Genomic DNA, 24,776 nt, shown 5'->3' on the forward strand with positions numbered 1-24,776 from the left:
CGAGGTGCTGCGAGGCATCTGCTCAGCAGTGTCATTTGTGCTGAGAAAGCTTTGGGAAGTTCTACTCAGGTGTGGGAACGCTTTGGTGTCCAAGAGCTGGATCAACCCCCTCTTTTTCCCTCTGGCCAAAGGCTCTCTCTCAACCGCATGGCTTAGGTGCTTAAAGCACTGGAAAGAATAAAACCTCTAGAAATTAATCAGCTTCATGTCAAAGCTGAGGTTCTGTGAGAAGATCTCGATCCCTTTCTTCTCCAAAGGAAAAGCAGTGAAGGTCCCTGGCTGGCCAGTATACGATGAACTTGTGCAATACATGAACAACCTAAATCTGTAAAACATCTGGGCATTAAAACTCCGTGTATGCTCTAAGCAGAAACTAGAACAGGCATCGCACCCAGCCCTGCTCCAAAGGGGTGCCTTGGAGTTGTCTTGTGGCAAGTAGCAGCTGGAAGGAGCATCCCAACAGCCTCCAATGGCAGAGATGTAGCAGGGGCAAGAAAACAGAATCATTCCCAAATGCAGCCATTTGCGTGGAATTTATGCTCATTTCTGCTGGGCAGCATTGGATTGAACTTGTCTTGGGCTTGGGAAAGTAGCTTTGTGACAGTTTCTGGAGTAGCAGTCAAAATATCAAGGACCAAATGCCACTACTGGGTGGCTTTGGTGATGGAATACCTGTGGTGGCTGTGGTTTGGGCACTGCTGTGCTTTGCTGGAGTGGAGAGAGCTGGAGGCGTTGCTCCAGGCTGGACCTCGCCCAGCACAGGGGCAGCTCCATCTCAATCTGCCTGTGTTAACACACTTTGTGTCGTCTGGTAGGATAAAAAAAGATTGGAGATGCTCAGTTACTGCACTTGTGGGAATAGTAGTGCTTTAAATAGAGGAGTCTTTCAGCAGGCTACTGAGCATTAAAATCATGTTTGAGTGTGATTCAAAGACATGCAATACCTTGTTTGCCCTTATTTTGTTTGGCTGATGTAGGTGTATTTTTGGTTTTACTCACTTTCCTGTCCTATATTGTCCCTTTTTTCCACTAATGTTGACTGACTGTTCCATCTGCTTATTTATCACCCGCAGTTAGAACCTGGATTTCAATTAGCAATCTGCTTTGTTAAGTTTTGCTTTAAACAAGGCATTGAAAGCTCTAACAAAGCTTTAATACATAAAACTACTTGTAATGCAGCTGTTAAAGCTCTTCCATCATATCCATGAGCAAAATGAATTCTATAGCTATCAAGATGCATCTGATAAATTAGGTTTAATCCTCTGCTGCAGCAGATAGGAGGCACTTCAGCGAAGACAAAGATTTCAGATGAATGAGACGGAAAATGGTCTTTGCTCAGTGCTCCAGAGATGTAAAAGAAACTAAAACCTCATGGAGTGAGAAAGAATTCATTCAGTAACTGGAAAAGCTGTCCCTGGATTTCTGCACTGACTTCTCATCCTGATCCTTCATTTCTGGATCTGGAGTCACAAGTTTGGGCTGTGGAAGTAGGAAAGAAGGTGGCTGGGTGTGTGGCAGCAACCCAGGTGAGAACGTGCTCCTCTGAATCCCATTGATCCACATGCTGGGTTGCAATTCCAGCTGCCTGCAGCCCTGCCAGCTTCTGGATCTCTGTCACTGGGTTCCCTCTTAGGAAGAGGTGGCTGTATTTGCTGCATGGGGAGGGGTTCATTGCAGCGAGCTGGGCTTTGACTGCGAGCCCAACAACAGCTTCAACACCCTGACAGAAATGCATGAGCCTAAACCTCATGGATTTGGGGTTTAAGTGAAGCCTGTGATGAAGTTCTGTGCTGAATCATGGCCGAGGGGATGAATTACCAGTACCGTAACTTACCGGTGATGATCACTGGTACCATAACTTATTGCTCTCTACAACTACCTGAAAGGAGGTTGTAGAGAGGTGGGTACTGGCCTCTTCTCCCAAGTGACAGGTGATGGGAGAAAGGGGAATGGCCTCAAGGGGAGGGTCAGACTGGATATCCGGGGAAAAAAAAATTTCACAGACGGGGTCATTGGGCACTGGCAGAGGCTGCGCAGAGAGGGGGTTGAGCTGCCATCCCTGGAGGTATCTGAAAGATGGGTAGACAAGGTGCTCAGGGACATGGTTTAGTGGCAGATAGGAATGGTTGGACTCAATGATCATAGAATAGTTTGGGTTGGAAGGGACCTTAAAGACCATCTAGTTCCAACCCCTTGTCACAGGCAGGGACACCTCCCACTGGATCAGGGTGCCCAAGGCTCATCCATCCTGGCCTTGAACACCTCCAGGGATGGGGCAGCCACAGCTTCCCTGGGCAACCTGGGCCAGGGCCTCACCACTCTCATCATGAAGAAATTCTTCCTTATGTCCAGTCTAAATCTGCCCCTCTCCAGTTTATAGCCATCCTCCCTCATCTTATCACCACAAGCCTTTATGAATAGTCCCTTTCCAGCTTTCCTGTAGCCCCTTTCAGATACTGGAAGGTCGCTGATGATCTAAGAGGTCCTTTCCAACCAAGTGATTCTATGATCACCAGTACCACAACTTACCAGTGATGATTACCGGTATTGTAACTTAATGTTAACCCACTGGGCAATGGAAAAAAAACAGCTCTACGGATCAGGTAATGGGTCTTAAGATGTGACGCTCCCTGTCCGTTCCTCGCCCCGAGCCGCGGGTGCCCGTGGAGCCGCGGCAGCAGCGCTCGCTCGGAGCGGAGGGCGTTCATCGCTGCGATGAGCTGCGCGCAGGTCTCAGCCCGGGCGGCACCGCCCCCGCTCGGGGCTCCCGGGGCGGGCCGGGGGCGCGGTCCCGCTCTGTATAACCGGTCTCCCGGCAACGGCGGGCACGTCACTTCCTGGGGAGCCGCCGAGAGGCGCCGGAGAGAGGGGGTACGGCTGCAGCGGGGCGGACGGGACGAGACCCGTCCTGTCCCGTCTCGTCCCGCCGGGACCGGGTTTAGCCCGTCCCGTTTGGGGCTGGTCCCGCTGGGTCCGATCCGATCCGGATCTGATCTCGTTCGGGTCTGGTCCGATCCGGGTTTGGTCCGGTCCCGCTGGGTCCGATCCGGATCTGATCCCCTTTGGGTCTGGTCCGATCCGGGTTTGATCCCGTTCGGGTCTGGTCCCGCTGGGTCCGAACCGGGTTTAATCTCGTTCGGGTCCGGTCCCGCTGGGTCCGATCCGGATCTGATCCCGTTTGGGTCTGGTCCGATCCGGGTTTGATCCCGTTCGGGTCCAGTCCCGCTGGGCTGATCCGATCCGGGTTTAATCCCGTTCGGGTCCGATCCGATTTGGGTCTGGTCCCGTTCGGGTCCGGTCTGACCCGGGTCTGATCCTGTTGGGGTCCGATCCCGCTCGGCTCCGGTCCCTCCGACCCTGTCCCTCCCGGCGTCGCGATGAGCGCGGATCTGGACGGGGTGTCGGTGCTCTCCTCCTCCTCCTCGTCGGGCTCGCTGGGTTCGACCCCGGCCCCTCGCCCGCTCTCCGCCAACGTGCGGCGGCTGCACCAGGCGCTGACGGCTCTGCTGAGCGAGGCGGAGCGGGAGCGCTTCATCCTCTGCCTCAACGCCTACCACGGCCGCCGCAACGTCTGCGACCTCGTTCGCTCCCTCCGCGCCCTCCTCGACGGTCCCCGCCGCCGGCAGCTCCTGCCGCTGCTCCGCCTCGTCCTGCCGCGCTCCGACCAGCTCCTCTTCGACCAGTACACGGCCGAGGGGCCCTACCTGCCGCCCCCCGCGCCCCCGGTGCTGCCCGGCGAGCTGCGGCAGGTCACCCTGCGGCGGAGCAAGGCTCACGAGGGGCTGGGCTTCAGCATCCGCGGCGGAGCCGAGCACGGAGTCGGGATCTACGTGTCCCTGGTGGAACCGGGCTCGCTGGCTGAGCGAGAGGGGCTGCGAGTCGGGGACCAGATCCTGGGGGTCAACGGCAAGTCCTTGGACAGGGTGACGCACGCTGAAGCTGTCAAGGTAAAGGCGCTTCTCGTCCCGGGCTCCGGCTGCTGTGGTTCCCATCCCGCCGACTCCGCTGCGTTCCCATCGCGTCCCGGGCTCGGGCGGCATCCCCCAGCCCTCCATGTCCACTCCGTTGCGGGTTTGGGTTGCATCCCTGTCCCGCTCGGGCTCGGCTGCATCCCCCATCCCTCCACCTCCACTCCATCCCAGGCTCGGACTGCATCCCCATCCCGCTCGGGCTCGGCTGTGTCCCCCATCCCTCCACCGCCACTCCATCCCGGGCTCGGACTGCATCCCCATCCCTCCACCACATCCCGGGCTCGGACTGCATCCCCATCCCTCCACCACATCCCGGGCTCGGACTGCATCCCGATCGGGCTCGGACTGTATCCCCATCCCTCCTCTCCGTCCCGGGCTCCCACTGCTGTGTCCCCCATTCCGCCACCTCCGCTGCATCCCCTCCCCGGGCGGGCGCGGGGCTGCATCCCAGTCGCGGGCTGCCTCTGCTGTCATCCCATCCCACCACTTCTGCCCACGTCCCCGTCCCGCTCGACTCCGCTGCATCCCCATCGCGCCCCGGGCTCGGGCGGCGTTCCCCATCCCTTCCACCCCCACTCCGTTGAGGGCTTGGGTTGCATCCTTCATCCCTCCACTTCTGCTGCGTCCCGGGCTCGGCTGTGTCCCCCATCCTTCTGTCTCCACTCCATCCCGGGCTCCCACTGCTGTGTCCCTCATTCCACCCCCTCCGCTGCATCCACACCCCGGGCGGGCGCGGGGCTGCATCCCAGTACGGAGCTGCAGCTGCTGCGTGCCCCGATCCCGCCACCTCCGTCCATGTCCCGCCTTGCCTCGCCCGAGCCGGTGGCTGTGTGTGTGTTCCACTCTTCCCGAGTGTTGCGGCTGTGCGCCCCGCTGCCTCCCCATCCCGGGCATGGGCTGTTGTGTTCCCCATCCCTCCACCTCCACTCTGTCCCGGGCTCGGCTGCATCCCCCATCCCAACACCTCAACACACCTCCCCATCCCGCTTTACTCTGGCTGCATGTCCCCATCCTGGGCTCACCCCACTGCATCCTCATCCCACTCGACTCCAGCTGCATATCCCCATCCTGGGCTCGCTCTGCTGCATCCCCATCCCGCTTTGCCCCACCAGAGCCGGTGGCAGTGCGTGTCCCCCTGCTCTCTCCCTCTCTCCGTCCGTTCCCAGGTGTTGTGGCTGTGTGCCCTGTTCATCTTCCGTCCCTCTGGCTTATCTCGCTGCAGCCGGTGGGACAGGAGCCCCCCAGGTCCTGCTCTCCGGGACGCGGTGGTGGAAACGTGCATCCCCTTCAGCTCTAGGTTTGCACCATGCCAGAGATTTGGGGCTGGGCAGCAGCAGTGCCTGCAGCCGAGCCGGAGGGTTCACGGTGAGGATAACGGTGCCCGGTGATGCACGCGTGGTACCAGGCAGCCAGAGTCAACCCAACACCATCACAGACACAGCCGATTCGTCTCCTGGGGACCAAGCAGTGCTTTTTTATCACAGCATCTCTGAAACGCGGCAGTGCTGGTAGTGTCTGCTTTACAGCTTGGGAGGGGAATTGGGACTCTTGGGGGAAAATCTGGAGTCTGCTTGTGCTGGGTTTTAAGATGTGCTCCAGCCACTATGCCATCTTTTCTCCTCCCAAAGGTGGGGAAACTGAGGCACGGAGAAGCAGACACCCTCTCTCCCAGAACTGCATAGTGCCCAAAGCAGGAGCAGATCCCAGATCGCCTTCTGACCATGCAGATAATTGACTTTTAGGGCAGCAGTTTGTAGGCAGTCAGTGGAGAGCAAGGTTCTGGGGTGACTTGCAGCTGTTTGTGCTTTAACTCTTCCATAACTAGCTGAAGCACTTGTGTTCCCAGCCCTGTGGCGTGTTCTTCTGGCAGCGCATTCGTCTTGCACGGCTCTGAACTGCGTATTCACAGCCAACCTGCACGCTCCCTGCCCTGCCTCTAAATCTGTGCCCCAAGAGAGGGCATGGAAACGAGTCCCCACTGATCTTGAGACCAAAGAAAAGACATGTAGGAATTCCTTTTGGTTTTTTCCCTAGTGATAGAGTAGCAGTGGTGTAAGCTTTTGGAAGTTAACCTGCAGTTTTGTGCCCTGGAGACTGCAAAAAGCCCGTATTTTGGCTATAGCGCTGGGATGCGTAGAAACCAGGTGTTAGGAATTCTCCGGTCTTTTAAATAACATCAAGCCATTCTGCTGGGTAATTCACATCACTCTGTTCTCTAATGTAATGTACTTAATGTCTTTTTAGATACTATTAATACTGAGTGAAACTGTTTCCTGCACAGAAATAAATCCTGTAGGACGCAGTTTGCCAAGGGGCTGTTCTGTGACAGAAGCTTTATTTTGTTAATGTGATCCTGATAGGAAAGAGAAGCTGAGAAATCGTCTGCTTGTGACCTGAACTTCTTTAAACAACAGTTACATCGCACACCAGGCTGCGCGGGCATCTTCTAGAGCTCCTGCAGTCCTGTTACATCTGGGAAGGGTTTATGACCCGCATAGTGGTGGTAGAAACACTTTTCTTGGGAAGAGTCACGGAGTGATTGACAGCACAGCCGTAATACATCCTTTGGAGGCTTTAAAATTAAATTTGGAGGCTTGCTTGCTGCATTTGGGAGGGGAGGGATGAAGAGGAGATCGCATTCGGCAATGCTAAAGGGCAGCCTGTGGAGCATTTCCCTGTGGTTAAGATACAAACACCTCAGACTGATGTTTTGGACATTGGGGTGTCAGAACAGCAGGGATGAGAGGTGGTGATGTACAGGGTGGCTCGACCCTGTGTGTTCTGCTTCCCCTGATAATTTGGGATCTCGGGCTCAGTCTTGACATGAGCATTAGCAGCTCTGCAAAGGCCTCTGGCTGTGGTCTGGTCTCCTCGAGCAGAGCAAACCTCACTGTGTCCTGATCCTCACTGATGCCTGCTGGTCTGCTCTGGAGTGGATCACTGGAGAGATGGACAAAGAGACTTGTACTGGAGCGAGGTTTGGTCCTAGAATTTATGTATGTGCTCTACTCAAGATCAAGCACAGACATGGGGGGAGGATAGGTGAGCAGAGAGAGGCTTTCTCGGTACAAAGCTCCATCTCCCAAGCGCTGCCTGCCTGCTTTAGACGAGTAGATGTGGTGAACTCTGCCAGAAGCTGTCTGATGGAAGCCCAGCTCCTGTGCACACAGCGATGGCATGGCTCTCCATCTGTCTCAGAAGGAGCACATTCCCGTGCCGCGCTTCTATCTTAACTGTCCTCCAGCAAGAAACTGTCTGTCTAGGACAACGTTGCTATTCGTAATATGCAGAACGTGTTGTTGTCAGAGAAGTTGTCAAAGCTTGTTCTTCAGGGCATAAGACGATTGCAGAGATCAAGAAGGCTCTGGCCCGCTCCCAGGCACATCGTTCTCTCAGGGGTGAGCATGACAAACTGACTCATTGAAACAGAAATCAACTTTCTGTCCATCGAGGTACTCAGAGATGCAGTATGGGCGGTGAGGCAGCTGTTCAGATGGAGCAATGAATGAATATGTAGTCTTAAATTGTTTGTGCAGTCTTGTAAGAGCATTCACACAGTTACTGCATCCATTTCACAAATGGCGATAGTTCTGTTGCCTTCTTGTTGTGTGTGTCTGGCCATGCAGGGCCACCCCAGCCGTTCCCAGCACACCTCTCTAGGAGGAGAGAAGCACCGTCTGTGGGGTGGGAGCAATTTCTGTCTTCTCCCTTGTGTTTTCAGGCATCACTCAGAGCCATAATGCACCAAAAGTAGGGTCACGGCACTAAATGAAAGTGCCATGACACTGGGCAAAGAGCACAAAAGTGATCATACAATGGTTTGTGTTGGAAGGGAGCTTAAATCCCATCCAGTTCCACCCTCCTGCCATGGGCAGGGACACCTCCCACTGGATCTGGTTGCTCCAAGCCCCATCCAACCTGGCCGTGAACACCTCCAGGGATGGGGCAGCCACCACTGCTCTGGGCAGCCTGGGCCAGGGCCTCCCCACCCTCACAGGAAAACATCTCAATCTCCCCTCTTTCATTTGAAAACTGTTCTCCCTCATCCTCTCCCTGCACTCCCTGAACAAGACCCCCTCCAGCTTTCCTGGAGCCCCTTTCAGTATTAGAAGCTGCTCTAAGGTCTCCCCACTGCCTTCTCTTCTCCACGCTGAACAACCCCAACTCTCTCAGCCTGTCCTTGTACGGGAGGTGCTCCAGCCCTCAGATCATCTCCGTGGCCTCCTCTGGACTCACTCCAACAGCTCCATGTCCTTCCTGTGCTGAGGACTCCAGAGCTGAACACAGGGTTCCAGGTGGGGTCTCACCAGAGCAGCTGCAGGCTGCCCCGTCTGAAAACTGGCTGGTGGCCTGTGACCAGTGCAATGGGGTTTGTAGATTTTTTTTGTTTTGTTTTTAGCGTAAACTGGGTAAAAAAAGTGGAATTCTGACTTAAATGATGAGATTACCTAAGCACTCCAAATCAATTCACTTAACGACCAGCTTCTTAACCTTTACGAGTAGTGGTGTTTTATGCCGTCTGCTTCATGCTCTCTGTTTCGTCCAAATCAAAATTAAATGACTCCATTACAATTATAGCTCTATCATTCCAGCATTCAAGAGTGCACTTTAGCAAAAGATCACTGTAATTTGAGTCGTGGTGTAAGTGGAGAAGTTTGTATTGTCTGTCGTGTTTTTAGAGCTTTCACCAACCTTGCTGTATAGTACATGATTGATATTGTAGCTGTTGTGCTGGAAGTTTGTATTGATAAGCTGTAATATTTTGTCCAGAGTAGTTAAAATTGAGGTGTTTGTGGTTTTAGACCATCAAAATGTTACCCAGGGAAGTGTTTCTCCTCTCCTCTGGGGTCTGCATTAAACCCACACTCCCTTTCTTCTCCCACCTCTTACTTTTGTTGCTTCGCAGTAGGTTTTTATGCCCTTTAAACTAACTTAGGGAGGAAGGGGAGAAGAGAATGTATAAAATATCACGATTCTGATGGATCATTGCTGATTGAGGTTTTGACTTAATGAGCTCCACCAGCCTTGGAAGAGCTGCACCAATTCCACTGTTTGCCCTGTAGTGTCTTTCTATTTATGCTGACGGCTGGGCAATTCCAGATGAGTTTGATCAAAACTGCCAAAATTAGACTGATTTGTATGGATCGATCTTGGAGACTGTAATTCTCTCATCTTGGTGTAAATCTGTGGTCACTTTGCCAAGGTCAATAGACTCACATCGGGTTTGTTCGGAAGGAGATGGGGTTGTGCAAGACCACTGTGTGGGTTCTTCATTGGCTTTGGAGAGGAGCTGCAGACATGATAGGGTTGGTGGAAGGCTCGTGATGAAGCAGATCTGTTACGAACATGGCAAAGGTCTCCAGGCTCTCCCAGCCCACCGGCTTTCTCCCGAAAGCTGGCAGGTTGCTCCTGTGAAAGCTCACCTGCGATGGACAGGGTCACATCACCAGCCGGTTTGCTGCTCAGGCAGAGGTTTCCCCTCCTTCCAAATCAGCCTTTCCATCTCCTGCTCTGATAGTGTCAAGTGAGGATTTAAAAGGAGATTAAAATTCTTTTTATTTGGACTTTCATAGTGGCAAATAAGGGTGATCTCTTCAGAGACTGCAATGTTTCATACGAGGTAGAAAGGGCTCAGCTGGCTGTGCTCAGGGCACTTGTGGTGTTGCTAAAAAGCCGCTGAGGAATGACAAGAGAGATGTGCAGCCCTGAGCCTTGGGAGCATATTTAGAGCGATTTTACTTTCAAGGCAGCTTACAAGAGAGTAAATCTCATTTCATTTGTTTCTTCTGATGCCCAATTAATTGATTATCATTATCTGAGACTGCTAATTTGCTGTGGTCAGTAATCACCACCATATTAGACGGGTATTGTAACAGCTGGTAGGAATGGATGCAGCTTGGTTTCCAACTTGGTTTTTAACCCTTTCAAGTACTTGGAGTTGGGGATCATCACACACAGTCGTGGTTGGGATGAACGAGAGCAAAACCAATACACCAGTCTCTACATACAGAGTCTGTGAAGATACCAGTCTTGTTCCTTTAAACCTGTGCTTGCTTATCTCTGTGTCACTGTATTTTTAGAAGTCACTGACTGATCCAGAGGCTAGAAGCCTCTCCTCTTCCCAAGGGGACTCAGGTAGCTGGAGCATGGAGACGAATGTGACTAGCATCTACCCCAGTAGTTAGAGCGGTAACCTATTCCTTGGTCTCTGCTTGGAAACCAAAAAATATAGGAACTGCATACGAAAAAATACTTACGCCTTAAAACTTGGGTGCTGTGCAGTGCCACAGGTTTTGGCTCTGCTTTTCTGACCCACAAACACTTTCCATTTTAATTTCTGTAGCCGGCTGAGGTCAGAAGGACAGGGTGGAAAGTGGAAAGTCACCAGAATCTCCCTCTAGGAAAAAGGGAGAGGGAAGGAGTTCACTCTGGAACTTGGAGGCATTTTAAATTAGTTTTAATGCTCTTTAACGGGAAGGGCTCATGGCAGTGGCAAAGAGTAGAGCTGGCGAGTGATGTTCTTGGTTTCTCAGCCAGATCTGATGACGCACGATGAAGCTGGCTCAAAGTCCTTGCCCAGGACTGCAGTCCAAGAGGCGATGCTCCGCTCTCACTGCGAGCTGGTTGGTGCTGATCCAATCAATGTCACATGTAACTCAGAGAGGGGTGAACTTGCATGTACAGAGAGCATCTGTGGGAATGTGGGTTTAGCTGTTGAACCAGTGTTAGTAGATTCTATTTGCTGCCCTGCCACTGATTTCCCTCAGTGGGCAAGTTACTTAGTCATCTGTTTCCCTTCATTACACCAGCAAATCACAATCAGCCCTAATGAAATCAAACGGCATTATACTGATGTGAAAGATTAGAATGAGGTCCCTAATCTTTCCTTGTAATGCACAGATGAGAGTGCTCGGAGTTGGTGTTGGCTTGTTCATCAGAGTTAGTATTGTTAGGGCATCTTCAGTTCTCGGAGCATAATTGTTATTTAGTGGGCTCCTTGTAAATAAACAGTTTTGCCTCAGTAGAGAAACTGATAACACAACCCGAAGTATAAAAGCCCGTCTTTCTTTCCAATGCCTACTAGAAGAAAACAAAAGCGTTGGCGTGCAGCAGAACTGGTGAGTTAAAATATCTTTTTACTCTGTTCCTCTGTCCTCGGGGAAGAGGATGGATTTTCTTGACTCCTTCCTCAATGACACATCTGCTCGGAGAATTATTCAGTTCTAAATCCGCTTGCTTAAACTGACAGTGCATCTGCTGCAATGATTTGGCGTAGTTTCTTTTGACTGGGTGCTCTGTGAGTTCTCCCGGCCACGGACCACCAAGTGCTTGGTAAATACAGGTGAAACAGGGTCCTGGGCAGCCTGAAGGAATGCTGTTCCTGCCGGCCTCTTCTTGCTGGACTCAGAAAAAGCATCTGAGACTATCAGGGTGGGATGTGCTGCCAGGGAAGGCTGGAAGGGCTCTGCTTTGTGCTGAATATCTTTGGTGCTTAGTCGAGTGTCTGGCTCATCTCCCCACGTTGGCTCTTTCCAAGTTGGTTTTCCCACCAAGTAAATAACAATATCTACACAATTCGGGTTTGTTGATTGTTCTCATGGTATTCTTCTGCTTTGTTTGGTGTGGAGAGAAAAGAGCAGACAAGGAAGGGAGGAGTGTGCTTTGATTTAGATTCCCTTCCTGCACCCCCACCCCAGAAAGCACCTAAATGTCTTTCCAGACTTGCATTGAAATAAAGCTTTGTGGTCTTCTGCTCTCCTAAAAATCATCCAGGGCTTGCTTGAGGGTTACACTGGGCGGTGACTGGCTTGGAAGAAGTGGGAGGTGACAGAGAGCTGTTGTCTTGAAGAGGGAACAGGGACACAGGGGCAGGGGATTTGGGGGGGATGTCAGTTATTGGAGGGATTAGAGAGAAGGCCCTATAGATAAGATTCCATTTGACCTTTCCAGGTGAAAGGGACATGAGCTTCTTGATGCCTTGGGGCTAAATGTGTGCAGTCACCATAATTATGCATCAATTTGCATCAATTTGCATAAATGCAGCTACTTGAAAGCCAAACTGCTCTCACCTTTGCCTTGAGAGAGGGGGGGAGAGGTTGGACTGTACCTTCTGCAATACCCATTTGTCTTCCTGATGGGGGGACCATTCCGCACCCTCCATCCCCTGCGCTGTGTTACCCACAGCTTCTCTCTCTCATTCCTCTCACCCAGCACTCCATCTGGAGAGCCTCCGCTTCCCTTTCATCCCTCCCTCCCTCTCCACCTGCCTCTGTGTCACCTTGTTCTTGCACCAGTTCTCCTCGTTCCTGCCTGCCCCGGCCACACGTCCTCCCTGCACAGGGACGAGCTGTTTGCCTACGTCAGTCCAGACGATTCTCCCGGTTCCTCTGCACCAAAGCAGTTCCATGAGCATTGTCAGGCAGCATGGGGAGAGGATACACTTGATCCAAAGCATCTTATTTATGGCCGCAGTCTGGGGCAGGGAACATCTCTCCCTGTGCGTTTGTCCAGCACCCGACAAACTTGGCCTTAAATAAGGTGTGTAGTGGGAGCTGTAACAGCCTCACACTTGTCCTGCCTGCAGAGCATCCCTGCAGCAAGCTTGTGGAGGCAGGTGGTGCCCCTGCCTGCTGTCTTCTGCTCTGTCCTTTCTGCTGGCAGAGAAACTGAGCTGATACAGCTCAATCTCCCTGTAAAAGGTCTCGCAGCCCCCTCCTCTCCATGGCTGACATGGGGAGCTCCATCCTTCCCACTGGCACTGGGATGGTTTTGCTCAGTCTAGCTGAGCCCACAGGCTTAAAACAACCTGAGTCCAGCAGGCACATCCCAGGATAGCGCAGAAAGGAGCGGTTAGACAAACTTCTGCAAATTATTCCCTCCATGGTGCTGTAAAAGCTCCCTCTGCCTCCCTCCTGTGGCATCACTTGCATTTCTTTCCTCTTTGCAGCTTGTTTTTTCAAGTCTCTGCCTTACTTTTTAGGGACTTGGTGCAAAATTGTGTGGTTTTTCAGTGATTGATAACCTCCACGCTGACCTTTGCAGCGTGTTAAAGAAGCGAGGGCTTGGATGCCCGTTATCCGAGCAGCCCAAGAAGCCAAACGGCTTTGTTATTGCTGGAAGAAAGCAGCTTGCGTTCGTAGCAAGGAGGAGGATGGCTCATAGTTAATGCTTCTTGTCTCAAACTGTGATCTGCCCACTAACAGAATGAATTGGAATAGATTGCTCATTTCATTAGCGGCGAAGGTAAGTGAGTGGGCTGTATCCGTACGAGACGCATGTTTTATTCAGGCTGCCAGAAGAATGCTGGTGATTAATTGCCATTGATTTCTGACACCTGGGCTCCTACTGAGGGAATTTTTGAAGGCCTGGAAGATGCTTTTACACAGCCTCCAACCTTTCGGCACCCTCCGAGTAGAAAGCACAAAGGGAAAATTTTGGAGGAAGGAGAGGAGAATGTTCGGTAATGCAGGACGTGCTGGGCAAGCATGGGCAGGAACACACAGTGGGCTTTAGGAAGGGTGGCATCTTGGTGTGAGCAAAGAACATGCTGCATTCGTAGAATCACATAATGGTTTGGGTTGGAAAGGACCTCAAAGCCCATCCAGTTCCACCCTCTGCCATGGGCAGGGACACCTCCCACTGGATCCGGTTGCTCCAAGCCCCATCCAACCTGGCCTTGAACACCTCCAGGGATGGGGCAGCCACCACTACTCTGAGCAACCTGTACCAGGGTGTCCCCACCCTCAGAGGAAATCATTTCTCCCCAAGATCTCATCTCAATCTCTCCTCTTTCAGCTGAAAACTGTTCCCCCTCATCCTGTTCCTGCACTCCCTCATCAAGAGCCCCTCCCCAGCTTTCCTGGAGCCCCTTTCAGTACTGGAAGCTGCTCTAAGGTCTCCCGACAGTCTTCCCTTCTTCATACTGAACAAGCTCAACTCTCTCAGCCTGTCCTCATACGGGAGGTTCTCCAGCCCTCAGATCATCTCTGTGGCCTCCTCTGAACTCCCTCCAACAGCTCCATGTCCTTCCTGTGCTGAGGACTCCAGAGCTGAACACAGGGCTCCAGTTGGGGTCTCACCAGAGCAGAGGGGCAGAATCTCCTCCCTTGCCCTGATGGTTACACTTCTTTTGATGCTGCGTTCTGCATTTTTTTGAAAGGTGATAACTGTGGGTATATAAGATGTATGTTTCCTTTTTTTTTGTTATTTTAAGCAACCTACTTCACTCTCAGAGGCCTTGCTAGATAATTAAATAGTGGGTTGTCAGCAGATCAGTGGCCCCATGGAATCAATCTGCCCTTTTCTCTGGCTCTTTCTTCTTCTAATAACATTTCTAGGCAATCAGTGACTGTTTCCCTGTTAAATGCTTTGACACTGCTCCCCAGATTCAACTAAATTATTGCCTTAAGCTTGTCTTCAGAAGTCCTTTCATACTGTGATGCCACTGTTAAACCTTTCACCATAGAATCATAGAATGGTTTGAGTTGGAAGGGACCTTAAAGATCATCTAATTCCAGCCCCTCTGCCGTGGGCAGGGACACCTCCCACTGGATCCAGTTGCTCCAGGCCCCATCCAACCTGGCCTTGAACACCTCCAGGGATGGGACAGCCACCACTACTCTGGACAACCAGGGCCAGGGCCTCCCCACCCTCATTGTGATGGTCTTCAGATGCACTGTAGATGGGGAAAGCCAAATGTAATCCGAGTCTGAAATGAAATGCAGCAGCACTGAACAACGTGTAGCAAATCTCTGCAATGGCTTGGGAGAGGGAATGGAGCTGCAGGCTGCCTGATGCTGCAGAGGGGATTAAGGAGGTGGAATTATTTTATTTAATAGTCCAGTGCAAATGGGTAAGGTTCAGTGTGCCGACAAGTAGCATGCTTCCCAAAGAGCCTACAGGATGGATTATGCTGTGGTGGTATCTCTGCAGTCATCGGACACAAGACAACCTGCGTGTCTTGTGAGGAAGAAGTTCTCCCTTGTTGTGTTGCCATCCAGAGCCTTATCCTTTCTCTCCATGGGCCCCAAGCTTTTATTGTTAGATGAAAACTCTGGCTTGAAGAGCTTTTCCTTTTGTTCCAGGGAGCTGAGGTGACCTGCTTCATGGATAGTGTATTGTTTGTGTGGGCAGGTGCTGGCCCTCTCTCTTGCTGTTGTTGTTTTCTAAGTAGGGCTGACAGTAAAATCGAGGTCAGTGGACTCGTGCCAGCTCGCTGGGAGTTGGGAAAGGCGAAGTGTTAAGTGTTCGAGCAGCACTTAGGCCACCCGGCACAGAGACCAGCAGCCTGAAGGCTCACAAGGCTCAGAAACCCCTCTCCACCAAGGGGCCAGAGCTCGGGTGGGTGTTGGGACCGTCTGCAAACATATTCCAGGAGGCCAGGGTGGATGCACAGTGTGGCAGAAGGCAATGTGATAGGGCTGGAAAATTCCTTGTCCTTGAGGGAGATGAGCTGGGAAATGAATCCTGCCCTCTGCTGTAGGGATGGTCCCTGCTGACCAAAGGGCTTGTGCAGTGGCAGGGAAGGATGTGTTGAAGAAGCTGCCTGTGGGGGTCCCTGGTCAGTAATTAGCACCTCTGATCCCTGGATTGTCATTTAGCCCCCTCTCACCAGCCTGAAAAACTACATCAAAATGAAATAGAGAAGAGAATAATCCTGCTTGTTGGGACAGCTGGGCAAAGATGAGGAGCCTTAGGGGTGGATCTGCCCATGGATACTGGTTTGAATCTGCCCACCCATGTCCTGGGGCTCCCAGCTGGCTCAGCAGAGCCAGCACCAGCTACCCTTGGTGGGAGAGGGGTGAAGCCCGGTGGTCCAGGTGGTGATGAGCTCCAGCCAGAGGCTGTGCCTGGGCTCTCTCCCTCAGCACAAAGTCTGCCCAGGCTGCTGGCTGCTCCCAGGGGATGCCAGGACTCCTCTCCACTCTGAGTCCCTGGAGAACAAGGCTCTCTGCCCTTACTGAGGAGGGGCCTGAGGCAAGCAGAGCTGGTTCTGGTGAGCGTCAGTGGCTGTTGTGTTCTCTGATGCCCTGACATTGACCACCTCCTCTCCCTCTGACGAATGGCTTTGTTGCTGCATCCCTGGCTTGAAAACCTTCCAACCTGCCTGAGATGCTGAGTGGCTTGTTTGTAACGCAGCTGTCATTGTCCCCAGCACTGGTGTGTCCCCAAGGGCTTGCAGAGGCTCCCACTGTCTCTCCAGCTCAGCCCATTAGCCTTGGCTCTTGCCTCCTTGGGTGACTAGTAATGATTTCCATTTTCACAGCACCTCTGTGCTCAAACCCAATTCTTTTCTTAGAGGCAAGTCTTCCACCTCAGTTCTCATTCTGAAGTTGTTTCCTAAGGTATTCTTCCCTGTTTACGGCTGCATACAGTGCTGGAGGAGAGCTGGCTCAACCCGGGAGCTCTCAGCCAAGCCTGGCCTTGCTTCCACCGTACAGTGGGTGGCAAGATCCTGGACCAGCAGGAGTAAACTGCCCCATTAAATCTACTCTGTATCCCAGTGCTGTAGCAATAAAAAATATCAAGAGTAAGATAGTATTAAACTTCTGGCAAATGCTCCACTGTGGTGGAGCTTGGCTTCCTCACAGAAGCTCATGTTGGGGCTCGAGCATCCTTTAGAGGGAGGCTTCTCCCAAATCACTTTATAACAGCCTGAAGAACAGCTGGCAGGAGAGAGTCATTATCATGTGCTGCTGACATCCCAGAGGTGCCGAGTAATCGTGCTCAGTGGATGAGAAAATTACCTGCCGGCTTCTCTGGGATGTCAAATCAACCTTGTTTTCTCCAGACTCGGAAAGCTGCCGAAGGCTGGATGGAAATGTGTATTAACAGAACTGATGGGATGAAGTGGGGTGGAGCAGGGGAGTAGCTGCTTGAGGATGCCTGCCTCTCATGTGCCTCCAGCTTGGCGAGAAAGCCTTCCTGGGTCTGTCTCCAATCCAGATGAACCAGCTTGGAGGGGACTCGCTGTTGGGGCTGCCTCGGCTTTCTTTCCAAAAGCAGATGATTCATCAGCCTTGATACAGGGAAACTGAGGCACTGGAAAATGGGAAACTACTTATTATGGCAGGATCTGTGACAGCTGGGGCTTTTTTGACTCCTGACCTAAAGGCATCTTGGGTTATCCTGATCTGCCTGTCAAAGCCCAGGGATAGTAAATAGGAAAAGCTGGTGGAGGCTGTTGGCTCTGCTGGCTTGGGAGCTGTGCTGGGGATCCCAGGGCTTTAGGCTCCTGGGAGCTGGGTGGGAACAAGGGTTAAGCCCCATGGGTCAGTGCGGGTATGGGTTTGGATATAGGATGGGAACGGGCCTTATTGGAATGGGTGAATCCTGAGCTGTGCAATGTGGAGGTGGTCCCTTTCCATGGGCTGCTCACAAGACCACTGCATCGCTTCCAGGACCACAGCCTTCTCCCAGCAGGTTCTGTTCCAGAGAGCTCTTCTAATACCACTGGTACCGTTGGTTTTCCTCTCTTCCCGAAGGGTAACAGAATTCATCTCTGCAGGCGCCAGAAGGGGAACTCTGACAAACCAGAACATGAACAGATGCACCAGCCTTGCTAAAGGCAGGGAGAAAACCAGAGAGGGAAGCGTAGCTTTTCTTCCCATGCAGGGAAATGGATAGTAGCTCTGCTCACCTGGAGCGCAGCAAAGCAGCTAATAGTGATTTCTGTCTCAGTTTGGATGTGCGATGGAAGCTTCTCCCGTCTGGCTCACCTGATGCCTCATCACTCTGCAGCTCTGTGTGCCAGGTTCTTTGTTAAAGTCTAGTTCAGTGGGTGGATGTACAAAGGTTTTGTAGACCTGTGCCAGATCCCATTCCAGTGCCTGCTGTGCTTGGTTATGGAGCGTGTGTGGTGCTGTTATCCAAGGGAAAACACTGCTACTCTCCTTATCTCCTCTTGCAGCTATGTCTAGCACTAGTTTAAACAGCTGGTGGCTGCCTGATGAACAGAGGGATCTTGAATGCTTAAATGAAACTGGCTTTAGTGGTCACCAGGTCAGGGAAGTGGAGCCTGTCCTGTGATTTTGACAAGGGTGTGGTGGACACGAGTAGTGCTGAGCAAGCTTTGTGGTCCTCACCCTCCAGCGCTCGTGCCAGACCTCATCCTCAGGTAGGAGCTGTACTTTGGTTTACTGGAGTAGCTGTGCTTCTAGCGGAGGTTAAAGCTGGGTTTCCTGAGGCTGGTTGTGCTCACAGTCAAAGAAGGATTTATCCCTGAGCTGGTACAAACTTAGACTTATCCTAAAAAGTAATAAAAATAGAATCTCTTTCGGTTGATTCAAGCTCACAACTGAAAAATCTGTTCTTACAGATTCAGCTTACAAAGGGGCTTCAGTGGCTGAATTTCAAACCTGTGCTTAAGCATGTTCTAGGCAGAGGCTTAAATGTGGGCTCATTCCAGCACATGCCTGAAGGCTGTGTTGAATCAGGGCCATGGGGACTGTTCTAGAGAAAAGATCTGTTCTTCTTCTCTTAGAATTGTAATATTGTTAAGATTGGAAAAGACCGCTAAGACCACTCAGTCCAACCGCCAGCCCAACACCACCATGCCTGCTAAACCGTGCCCTGGAGTGCCACAGACACCTGTTTCTTGAGCACCTCCAGGGATGGAGCCTCCACCACTGCCCTGGGCAGTCTCAGCCTGGACTTCACCACTCTGTCAGTAAAGAAATCTTTAACTAATATCCAATCTAAACCTCTCTTGGTGCAACTTGAGGCCATTTCCTCTCGCATTGTTACTTGGGAGAAGAGATCGACACCCACTTCACCCCAGCTTCCTTTCAGGCAGTTGTAGAGAGCGATGAGGTCTCCGCTCAGCCTCCTCTTCTCCAGGCTAAAGAGCCTCAGGTCCCTCAACCGCTCTTTATAAGACTTGTGGTCTAGACCATTCAGCTGCTCTTAAATGGTCCTATGGTGTTGGTGTGTTCTGTTAAAGAGCTGCTGTTTTTTACCTCCGCATTTACGTCTCTGGTGCCTGCAAGGGTCTGGTATAGGTCTGCACACCAGCACGCATACAGGTGTTCTGTGTGGGTCGGGGATGTCCAACAGCTGAGGCTCTTCTACCAGCTCATAGCTGGGTGAAGGGTTTGCTCCTGTCATGGCCTTTCATTGTGTCATGGGTTATAACGGCAATGGAGAGTGAGTTTAACCAGAGAGGATGGAAGCTGCACGTGATGGAGGGGCCATCAGGTGCAGGCTGTGAATCAGACGGGGCAGGGTGGGAGCAGGCGGGGGCTGAGGTGTAGCCTGACTTGGGAAAGGCAGCGCTGGAAAGCAGGTCAGAGTTGTGATAGGACGTGTGGCGACTCAGCCATGTGCAGAGGCAGTGTCAGCGAGTGGGTGTGACAGTGCCGAGAGAGGGACTCTCACCAGCTTTCTCAGGTGCTTATGGGGTCACCTTGGACAAGGTGTTTCCTGCCTCACTTCTCCCCTTTTTACTTGCTCTTTCTCACTTGTTTCTTGAGGCAAGCACCATCCTTTTGAACATGTTTAGCACCAAGCACAAGGGCAGGAAAGTGGGATCCCCACCTACTGAGGTTGATGTCTGCGGGTTACCATCCTTGAGCTGCCTGGATGGTCCCACTCTGCCTCGCAGCGGTTAGGTAAGTCCTTTTTTGAGTGCCACTGTCCTCCCCTACTTGCAGTCACCCAAAAGTTCTCCAAAAGGTGCAGTCTGCATCTCATAGTGCAGGTGGCTTGGAGACCAGGAGAGACTGAAGGGCTCCTCCATGCAGGGAAGGTCCCTGGTGCGGTATCCCCATTACAGTCCCGCCCATAGTCTTTAATGGGCATTAGTGCTGGGGGAGAAACACCGCTGGGCAGGAAACTGCTTCCTTCGTCAAGTCCTTGAGAAACCTTGGTAAATGTACAAGGGACTACCCAGAGTGTCACCACCCTGCTTGCCACAGCTCTGCCTTCTGCTGGGACCAACTGTCAGCGATGGGCACCACCGGCTTCTCTTTGCTCCCTCCTCTCGTGTCTCTTCTCATGCTAAGGCTGCGAGGAGCCCTGGCCCAGCCCACTGTCTTGAGCCAGACGGCTGCTCTCCTTGCCTCCCACCTCTCTGCTGTCAGCATCATGCATAAAACATCTCCCTGTTGGCTGAGATCCCATCTCCTGGTGGCCTTCTCAAGGGAGCTGCAGGGGGACATCAAAAGTCTCTTGTAAATCTTTGGCCTCTCATCCCTAGAAACTTTACCATGCCTCCAAAGAGCAGCTCTGTGGCTGTCCCTGCTCTTTCAGGAGATGACATTTAGCCAAGGCAGGGCAGGAGGAGCCAGCACTCTGCCTGCTGCCAGCCTTGGGCAACAACCGTCCTCCAGGCAGGCTGTTGATGGTCCCAGGTGCAGAGCAGGGGGCTCTGTCTGCTCTTGCTCCCTTCTTCTGTGCCTGGCACCTCTCCTGTGTGATAGAAACCTCAGAGGGTTGTCTTTGGATCCCACTCCCCTGCCAGGACAGATGCTGTGAGGAAGGGATGGAATGGGATTCCTGCGTCAGTCCCAGAGACCTGCATGGAACGGGGTGGCAGTGAATGCAGGGAGAAGGGGATGAGATTGTTTCTGGGAGGGCTGTTCCCCATCTCACAGGGGTCACTCTGCACTGGTTGATGAGAAGCTCCCTGTCATCCCCAACTCGTTGCTGCGGAGTTTAGATTATCCTGAGCCTGTCTGCTTGGCAGCGTGTGAAGGGGCTTTGGGTCAGGAAGCTGAACTGTGGCTGGAAGCGTGGATGCCCATTAGGGATTGGTACCCCTGGGTGGGCAGCGGGCTCAAATAGCTCCATCATCCCACTGAGACTTGGGCAGATGTTAACAAGATTGGAGCGAGGTGAGCACCTCTGCCTGTGAGCCAGCCGGGCTGGGCTCCACGTGCTCGCAGGGAGAGAGAAGATGACAGCAGGAGATGTGTTTGAGAGACCAGAGGAGCTAATGGGACAGAGGCTGGAGTTAGTGAGCAGCCCAGGATGCTGAAGTGCTCTTCAGTTGTTCTGATGGGGCTGTTGGATTTGCAGTCCTTGTTTAAGCTCTCCAGGCACGTGATGATCTTGGGAACACGTGACAGGTTTGCGGCCAAGTTGCTGTATGTGATGGAGATGCTGAACTGGGAATTGGCAAGCTGGATTCTCTCTGGCTCTGGCAGGGAGGGACAGGAGGCTTGGCAGGTCAGAGCTGGGATCCAGCCAGCACAATATTACTGATGACATTGCTCATTACCGATGAGCTGCCGGTATTAGTTCTTCCCGGTCGTGAGGTTTGCTCAGCAGCTTCTCTGCTCAGGGGGGATAGGAGACCTTGCAGGAGCAGCTCATCAAAAGGATGTATATATGGGGGAGAACAACAAAACACCTCTGTTCTGAGAGCAGATCTGGAACGTTGATGTTCCTGAGGCCTCAGGAGGGATCAGTGCTTAGAGCTGTCCCCAGGGAGAGCTCCTATATGTTCATTTAAGTTTACTAAAAACCTATGTCAGCTTCTGGTACTGGAAGCTGGAGGAGCAGAAGAGCAATTGCAGATGGCTTTGTCTCGATCTCAAGGTCATGTCGGTGTATGCTGGTTTAAATATAGGTATATATTTATTAAGTACTGTACTCATTAATTGACTGGTTGTGCTGAGGAGGCAGCTGGCAGTGAAATGGCAACAGAGCCGGAATTTCTGGGAGCGTTGTCGATGTCCACCAAAGGCATCAAGACTCTTTCCAATGGCAGAGTTTAGGGCTGAGCTGGGGGCACCAACCCTGGTGCTCTCCTCTAGCACTGATCTCTGCACTGCTCTACCTTCTCTCCAAAGCTGCAGGACTGCTCAGTCTCAGGTTCAGCACACTCTGGGCTGAACATCTGGGCACATCACTGCTCACCTTACCTCCTGTACTCAACTCTGGCTACTGGGAAGAAGGTATTTTCTCTACCAGCAGCAGCAGCTTTGCCTGGGCACTTGCCATTCAGGAGGTAATAGAAGAATTCCAGCTCTGAAATCACTGGCTTTTTCTGTAGGTCCGTCATTCAGCTGGTGGTTGCAGAGTATCTTGAGATCTTTCAACCTCAAAGAAGAGCAAAGTCACATCACTCGAAAGTCCAAAGACACATTGTCCTTCCCCCTCCGTAGGCATTAACTCCCTCCTCTCCTTGGCTTGTCTTCCAGGTACTGAAAGGCTGCAAGAAGCTCAACCTGTCTGTCCACTCGGTGGGACGCATCCCAGGGGGCTATGTCACCAACCACATCTACACCTGGGTAGACCCGCAGGGCCGGAGCGTGTCCCCACCAACGGGCCTGCCACACCACCAGAACAGCTCTCTCCGCAAGGACAGCGAGAAGAGGAGTCACCTCCAGCTCCTGCAAGAGGGAGATGAGAAAAAGGTGAGCAAGGGGGGCAGGCACAGCCCTGGGGGCCTGTCTGTGGTTTCCTGTTGCTGTGTAGGTGCCAATGCTCTTTGTGCCCCTAATGCTTTCTATTGGTGTGATTCTGGCCTCTACTGGGATAGCCTGTCTCTGCTTTAGGATTCCCTGGATCCTGGTTTTCTCCCTTAGTCTGTAGCTTTCCCTCTGTCTCCCTGAGGAGTCCTGTAGGACAGCATGGATTGGCTTTTTTCCCACTTGAGTCACGTAGAACCTGAGCTGGAGCCGAGGCGTTGTCCACGCGCAGACTTGTCTGGCAGTGAGGGTCCTGCCAGGAACAGCGGTTGAACCAGGAGTTGCTTTTAAGACCTTTCCCAAGCGGGTTGGGCTGGAGACTCACAGCCAACGCTGTCACTGGGAAGCTGACATGGATGTTATGCTCAGGAGGGCTGGTGGATCTGGAGGGCTGGATCTCAGAGTGCTTTACTGCCCTTCCTCCTGTGTTTCAGACCTTCCCTGAGGTGTGTTTGTGAGGCTTCTTGAGTCTCTTGGTGTTTTGTCAAGTAAAAAACCCAATTTTTCTCTTCCAAAAATGCTATCAAATGAAACAGGTGATTTTCCTTTTCTGTTTGGGGAGAGGCAGACTGAGCCAGGAAGGACCTGAGCAGTGCCTGAGGATAAAGCCCTGGCAAGTGAAGAAGGAGCAGGGAGGGGAATGAAACGGCTTTCATAACGGTGCCCAGGGGAGCTGGCAGTGTCTGGGCAGTGCGGGCTCACTCCAGCAGGGCTTGGATCTCAGACCTTTGACAGAAAGCAAAGCAGATCAGCACATCTCCTTCCAGCTCTCTCCTCTCCCTGTGAGCCTGCCCACTTTTCAAATAGGCCTCATTGTAAGTGAAGGCAGCAGAGGATGTGTTCGAGCTGCCATATCTGATCTCAGGGATTTGGTGTTTCTTCTCCCTCATACTTCCCATCCCCAAACAGACCTAGAGACTTGTAGTTGCAGATGAGCAGTGCTCGGATGTCCATCCGGTGAGACATAGGCTGGGGGGCTCACTCTCTTGATGCTGACGGATAGGGAACCTGTTCATCCAGAGCAGGCAGGACATGGTGATGCCTCCCTGGTGTTCCTGGGATATCCAGGTACTGGCATCTGAGTGAGCGGAGTGCTTGCTTCCCAAAGGCACAGATGCTTGAAACCTTGGACTATTTTCATCCTGAGATCACTCTGGCTGTCCCCAGCACTTTGGTTGTATGCCCAAAATGTCCTTAACTCCACCTGGAAAGGCTGTGGAGGGATCAGTAGAGCCTCACACTTCAGCCAAAGAGGAAAAAATCTAGTAGAGGATGAGGTGCTTTGCTGGTGAAATATTCATGTGGACCACAGGGAAGAAGGGCCCTTTATTGCTGCTTTAAGGGAAAGAGAAAAGCAGCCACTGCTGGCTTGCTGGTGTCGTGTGTCTCCCCCGACATCCCTCAGTGTCACCTCGATACAGCAGGCAGCAACTCTTTGAAGCTGTAGGCAGGAGGTGTTTCTCTGAGCGTTGTTCCTTTACTCCTTGCTATGTACCAACATGAAGTGCTCAGAAGCACGTTCGCATCTCTGCCCAATGCCTGAGCCTCGCCTGTCCCCAGACAGCCCCTACCATCAGTCCCCGGGGAGATGCGGTTACAGGTGCCCTACTTGTCTCTGAGCCATTTGGCTGCTGCATGGACCGGTCAGCGGACCAAAGCACCCTCGTCTGTGCTGCTCCTGCTCCCGAACTCCTCTTGGGGTGCACCCGAAAATGAATCCAACTGAACTTTGCAAATTTAAAGAGCTTTAATTACTGTAGCTTAATCTGCTTTGGAAAGGAATGAAGCCAAGTTGAAGGAAGGCCACAGGAAACTTCAAAGCACATCCATGCTGGGCTTGGCTGCTGTTGGATACACTCCCAAGGTGCAAAGAGCCCCAGCTCCAAGTTGCCCACTGTGACACAGTTCTAGCAGAGCTGGGGTGCAGGATCTTGGCACACAGAAGTGGCAGTCCTTGTTCTGGGCTGTGCTTCTTGGATGCTGTTGCTGTGACGCCTCTTTGTGGCAGTGCTGCACTTGCAGAGAACTGGGAAGATTTTGCCAGCCTTGGGTAGGATACCCAATCTTCATGGTGCTGCCAGCTTGCAGCTTGCTGGCTTCTGGACCTTTTGTCTGGGCATGAGGAGTGGTGAAGAGCCTCATGCTCTTCCACCTGTTCTTCCAAAATCTGGGCTTGTTCTTCCATTCCTTGGTGCTGCTTTACACAATCAGACAGCCCTTTGACGTCTTGTAGTGGAGAACTGTGCTTTGACCTCAGGACAGAGGGAATAGCCCCTCTATTAACCTGGGAAGAATCCATGGCAGTTGCAGGAGATACTTGAAGTACACAGAAATGGGTGTGCAAAGATGTGCTGTCACTCTGCTGATACCATCCTGCCCCTCTGTGCCTCGC

General features: G+C 52.3%; 1 protein-coding gene across 2 annotated transcripts in view; it reads left to right on the plus strand.

Moving 5' to 3' along the window:
* Nucleotides 1–3,240: 3,240 nt before the first annotated feature.
* The window catches only part of WHRN (whirlin), a 59,567-nt gene continuing 38,031 nt past the window's right edge, over nucleotides 3,241–24,776 (plus strand). For both annotated transcript variants that reach the window (XM_054084193.1, XM_054084194.1), the window contains exons 1-2: nucleotides 3,241–3,947; nucleotides 22,115–22,330. In XM_054084193.1, the coding sequence (XP_053940168.1) occupies nucleotides 3,378–3,947; nucleotides 22,115–22,330 (786 nt within the window). In that variant the 5' untranslated portion in view covers nucleotides 3,241–3,377. The remainder of the gene's footprint in view (nucleotides 3,948–22,114; nucleotides 22,331–24,776) is intronic.

This window comes from Cuculus canorus, chromosome 19 (genome assembly GCF_017976375.1).
Source record: "Cuculus canorus isolate bCucCan1 chromosome 19, bCucCan1.pri, whole genome shotgun sequence".
In the NCBI taxonomy this organism is placed as follows: Eukaryota; Metazoa; Chordata; class Aves; order Cuculiformes; family Cuculidae; genus Cuculus; species Cuculus canorus.